The 5,725-nt window shown below is 51.0% G+C and overlaps 1 protein-coding gene across 2 annotated transcripts in view; it reads left to right on the forward strand.

Annotated features, from left to right (window-relative positions):
• Positions 1-5,725, forward strand: part of INAVA (innate immunity activator) — a 47,263-nt gene that overhangs the window by 24,919 nt on the left and 16,619 nt on the right. For both annotated transcript variants that reach the window (XM_006038420.3, XM_006038421.3), the window contains exons 3-4: positions 2,299-2,423; positions 2,877-2,999. In XM_006038420.3, coding sequence (XP_006038482.1) covers positions 2,299-2,423; positions 2,877-2,999 — 248 coding nt within the window. The remainder of the gene's footprint in view (positions 1-2,298; positions 2,424-2,876; positions 3,000-5,725) is intronic.

The raw sequence follows: 5,725 nt of genomic DNA on the forward strand, positions 1-5,725 counted from the left end.
GGAGCAGCCTCTAGTAAACCATGGGAGATGTCTAGAGCTGGTAAGGGAGGCCCATCCGGGAGAGACTTACCGAATTATAGTTAAGGCATTGCAATAGCTCAGGCAGACACAGATTAGGGTTGAGCTGACTCAAAATGAAACATTTCCATTTGATTTTACAACCCGGATCTTTCGATTTGTGTCAGTCTGACTGAAAAAAAAAAGTTTCCTTTTGATGCTCCAGAAAGCAAATCAGAACTTTTCAGGACAATTGATTGTTACCCCCAGCAAAGTTTGATGTTGCATGAAGTGCCTCTTCCATGAAAAAAGGGGGAAAATTCCAGGCTTCCTTCATAAATGCACATCTGTAATGAGTGAGATGATCTGCTTAAAGAGGCTGATCCTACAAAAGGATCTAGTAATTGTAAGGAAATGAAACTTGAGGGTAGTGGACATTTCCCTAGATTGGGCCCTGAACCTGTACCTTAACTTGAGAGCTCTGTGAGGCTGGGACCTGGCTTTGTGCCTGGTCAATGAGGTTCTGATTTCTGGTTCATGGTCCTTAGGTGTTATTGTAACAGAGACAATAGGTTATAGCACCCTTGGGTAACCTAGTTTGTGCCAGGGGTGCTAAGTGTTAATGTTTATTAGGGTTGGGGTAGCAGCACAGAGCAGCCTGTGGTGACTTGAGCGTCTTCACAGCAATTAGTCTGGAACTGCACCGCATAATAGTACGTGACACATTCAAAATGCTTATCAAAGTTGATTTAAACTATTTAATTAAAACCTTGCAGTGGCCTTTGCTGCAAGTCATCTGTATTATTGTCTGATGGGGAAACTGAGGCACAGCAGGGCTGTAACTTGTCCCAGGCTGTAGAGTCACTTTTGGTGCCAGCATTGCTTTGCTCCTTCCCAGTGCAGTGGAAATTTCCATTCTTCTGTCTGCTGCATTACTCTGTGCCTCATTCTGTAGCCTTGGATTAGCTGGCATGAAGGGAGGTGCCAGGTTAGGGCAGGGATAAGCTGCTCCTTCTCCTACCGGTTTAGGGCTTCAGAGACTGCATGGGACGTGGGGCCCTGAGTCCCAAGAGCCCCAAACTTGTCACCTGTACTTAGGGCCTAGCTCAGGAGTGGGCAGTTATTTCTTCTGGAGGGCCACTTAATGAGTTTTGGTGAGCTGTCAAGAGCCACACACATAAAGTCTTTTAAAGATATCATTTTAACAAATTATAGATAGAAAACAAATCATATACTAAAAATCAAACATCTACTATAACACATTTTAATTCTGTTTCAAAAAAGATTTGTCCCGATGTATGTTTCTTTGAGTAGTATATATAGAGGCGATTGCATAATAACTCAAAATAAAGTCTTAATCTTGTGTATTGTGGGGAAGGGGTTGTGGGGGTGTGGAGAGGGGTGTGGGTGTGTGGAGGGTGGGGAGTATAGGGGGCGTGGGGTGGTGCATATGTGTGTGCAGTGGTGTGCATTTGTGTGGGGGGGGCTGCCCATGTGCTACGTCCCAGGAGCCATCTGGGGGGAGGGTCGGGGAGGGGCAGGGGGGCATGCAGCAGAGTTCGCCCAGGTCATGCCCTGCAACTACTGTCCCCTGTCCCAACACCATCCGTCCATCCCGTGGCTGCCCCCGTGGCACTCTGCATGGGGCCAAGCTCTGCCTGTTCCCACCCGGGACAGCCCATGCTGAACACCCAGCACCAGCCCTGGCCCCAGGCAGCTCACTCAGCTTCCCAGCAGGGCTGCTCCCAGTGCAGCTGCAGCTGCCTGGGTATTGCGCAGCTATCCCTGCCTCCAGCAGCTCCTCCTCCTCCTCCTGCCCCTGCTACACTGCTCTGGGCGGCAGGTAGCACTGGAAAGCAATGGTGGTGGCCATGGGGACACATGCAAGGCATCACACACCCAGCCAGCTGGGGGCGGAGGGGAAGGGTGGGGAAGCTGCAGCCATGCACATCCCATGGCCACTGCCACCACTTCCCAGTGCTACTTGCTGCCTGGAGCGGCATAGTAGGGGCAGGAGAAGGAGGAGCCACTGGAGGCGAGGGAAACCTAGCAGGACCCAGGCGGGAGCAGCCCCACTGGGAAGCTGTAAACAGTGGCCAGGGCCATCAGGGGGCACAAGCAGGAGTGTGGACTGCCCTGGGCTAGATACAATCAATTGGTGGGCACCCACCCACAGGCCAGATGCAATCAGTTGGCAGGCCAAATGCAGCCCATGAGCCATATTTTGCCCACCCCTGGGCTAGCCCCATTATCACCAGCTTCCTCCAGCTGCTCAATCAGTGCTCATTTTGTCCCCAACAGGCCAGGTAAGCCCTGTGTCACCCCTGAAGGACCTGACCAAGGCAGTGCACAAGCAACAGAAGGCACTGGAGGCACACCTGGAGGCCTGCCTGCAGGAGCTGAGAAAGCTCTGCCTGCGTGAGGCGGTAAGGGACCCTCATCACTGGTGGAATCACATGGGCTTCTTGGAGATGACTTGGCTATGGCGAGGTTTAGAGAAACTAGGAGCTCTGCTGAAAATCACATTGCCTGGCCATGGGAGATGCAAGGTTGGGGATGGACATTTCTAGCCAGACCCAAGTCACATGTTCCCCCTGCCCACTGACTGCAGCCTCTCCTCAGGAGCCCCAGTGGCTGGAGTCGGGTCCAGCAGGAGCACTGTAGGGTTAAACATGGGGTGGAATATCCCAGACAGGGTGGTGAGGGCTAGGCAGGTTGTGCATGAGGGACCCACTGCCAGTGCTATGTCACCACTGGCTGGAATCACCTTCTTGTTGAGAAGCTTCTCCATTCATCCTAAGGAAGGGGATACCCATGGTGTAACTCCTACATTTGCTAGAAGATGCCTGTGCCACCCTCAATGCCCTTTCTCCACACAGGAGCTAACTGGGATGCTGCCACAGGAGTACCCTCTGAAACCAGGAGAAAAGCCCCCGAAGGTGCGTCAGAGGATTGGCACTGCCTTCAGACTGGATGAGAAGACCATTGTCTCACAAGGAGCAGTAAGGGCCTGGCTTATCGTACAAAGAGATCCTCTCTCTCAGTTGGTGTTTGGTGCAGGGGGGGACGCAGATAGACCAACACTGCAGGGCAGGCCACCTAAAATAAGTGTAGCGGTTCTTAACATTCATATGACAGTCACCAGTCCTATTACTGACCCTGGTTGGTAGGCACCAGTCCAGAGCTGGCAGGTCCACAGCACGGGAACCACCATTTATACCATTGTTGGTTATTTTAACATAAAGGCTAAAGAGGCACTGGATCCATAGTGCAAAGACCATTCCAGGCCAGGGTGAAGCACCACAAAGATGGAAGCAAATTCCCCTGGTGTTGTCCATCTTGTACCTGCCTGTTGTATAAAGGGAGAACAGGGATGTCCAGGGTTGCCTACGCCATCAGCATGAAGAAAAGGGATTTATGGCTTTAGCTATGGCTAGGCTCAGAGAAGCTGTAGGAGCTCTCCTGGAAATCAGGTTTCTTGGCCATGGGAGATAAAAGGTTGTGGAGGAGCATTGCCATAGTCTGTCCCACCCAACTTTGTCCGTAGCCATTTCTGAAGGAAGTAAGCCCAGCACTGAGAGCTAGCTCCAGGTAAAAGGAGAGAAGAGTAGCCCTGCTAAAGGGTCTTCTTGGGTGCATCTACCATGCAATTAGCATGCAAAAATAAATGCTGGCACAGTTCGTGCTGGAGTTAATGGCTCCTGGGCACAGTGTCTATACATGTGCCCACGACCACAACAGTTTGAGCTGGGGAGGAGCAGCCCCAGGCTGACAGCAGGCTCGGGGGGGTGTCATTCCCATCTCCAGGTTGTGGTGTCAGGTGACGGATGAGGATGACTGAGGCATGAGAGTGCCCAAAGAGTAGAGCTTTGTGGCTAGGCCCTGGCCCCCTGTTGCCTGAGCTGACCAGGTGCAATTTAGGCCCAGGTCAGCATTTACACATGTGCTTCAGTGGAGTTATTTTTGCTGTCATAAGATAGTACTTGTCCCCGATAGTACTGTCTTATGGTGGTGAAAATTAGTTTGTTGCACTCCAGTAGCATTGCACGTGTAGAATGTGACAATTTACACCGCAGCAAATTAGTCTACTGAGCCATTAAGCACACAGGTAGATGCATCCCTTAATGCTTGGTTTATAGAAGGGCTCATTAACATGCAATGTTCTCCACTTCTTTATATCTCCTGAAGCTCATTTACCCAACCAACCCAGCTGAGATGGCATGTCTGACCCCCAGTAGGAGGCAGCTTAAGGCATGGTGCTGAAGGTGGTACTGTTTATTCTCTCCATGGGTAGTGCAGGGTTGAGGCATAGGTAAGGATTGTATTTGCTGCTGATCTGAGACCTTGCTTGATCCCTGCACTGGCAGCATACCCAATCTTTAGCTATGTGGTACCTTCGTAGAAGTCCCTTTGCTTTGTTGTGGGCAGGGAGGGTAATCCCTCTACCTGGGAAACCCCATATTGTAGCCATCATCTGGTCAGCACTAGGGGCCTAGACTAGACTCTCTCCAGAGCTTGACTCAGGTTCTGAAGCTGCCCGCTTCCCAAGCTAGATTATGCTGCATATGTAGCATCTCTACCTCTGCCAGGCTCAGGAGATGAGAAAGCTGGGCTAGGAAACAAATCCTCCTCTCCTGTGCAGCTGCCATGCAAAGCCACAATCACCGTGAGTAGCCAGGATCTATATTCTGTGGATCCATCTCAAATACCAATAGTGCGATGCTTCCATTGATAGCATGTGGCATGCACGTATTCTGAGCTGTCCAGTGTGCCCGTATTCCTGGACCCTTGCTCACAATGTCAAGGACAGTTTGGAATCTGACTCCAGTAGCTCACAGATAATTCCTAGATGTGAAAGCCACCGCAAACCGTTAGAGAAGAAGGATAGTCTAGTGTTAGAGCACCAGACTATGCTGAGGGGTCCTGAGTCCAAACCCTGCTCTGCCACAGATTTCCTGGGTGACCCTGAAAAATATCACAGAGAATCTGAGCCTAGCTGACTTGAGGACCTGGTTGTCAAGGGATGACCAGGATGTGGGTGGTCACCTGGAGCTTGATACTAAATTTTGCAAGCTAGGGAGCCTGGAGCAGGCAAGGTCAAGAGCTAAAAGCAGGGGTCTGGATTGCAGCCACAAGCCAGGGGGTCAGGAGCCAGTAGTCAGGAAGCAGGGACCCAGGCTGGAGTTAGGGATTAGGAACTGGGAACCAGTGGACAAGAACCTGGAACAAGGGTTCAAACCAGGCCAGGAGCCAAGCAAAGAAGCATCTGTCCTGTTGAGTAGCCTACTGAGTACTGAAAGGGCAGATGCTTATAAGCAGGCAGCCACACTCATGCAGGTAATCCAGGCTAGCTGGGGGTTAATTAGCCTGCCTGCTGCCCTGACATTAACAACTCCATTTTGGAAGGGAGGATGTATAGGAGCATCAAAATCAGTGGGAGTTAGGTGGCAAATCCCATTTGAGGATCTTGCCCTTTGCCTCTAGGTTTGATCTCCCTTTTTGTACAACAGAGATCAGGGCACTGCTCTGCCTCCCAGGAAACACCACCACAATAGGGACAAGAGAGGCTCCTCTGATACATCATGGCTATCTTCAAACAGCCTTGCAGAGGGAAGGAATTCTTTTTTCCCCTATTACATTGGTACTTAATTCAGACCCGTGCTCCAAGACCTCGTCTGGGTCTTCCAGTTTGGGGGAATTCTCTTGCCCTTTGTGTGCCTGAATAGTA

The sequence above is a fragment of the Alligator sinensis genome, unplaced genomic scaffold, assembly GCF_000455745.1.
Source record: "Alligator sinensis unplaced genomic scaffold, ASM45574v1 scaffold1638_1, whole genome shotgun sequence".
Taxonomy (NCBI): domain Eukaryota; kingdom Metazoa; phylum Chordata; order Crocodylia; family Alligatoridae; genus Alligator; species Alligator sinensis.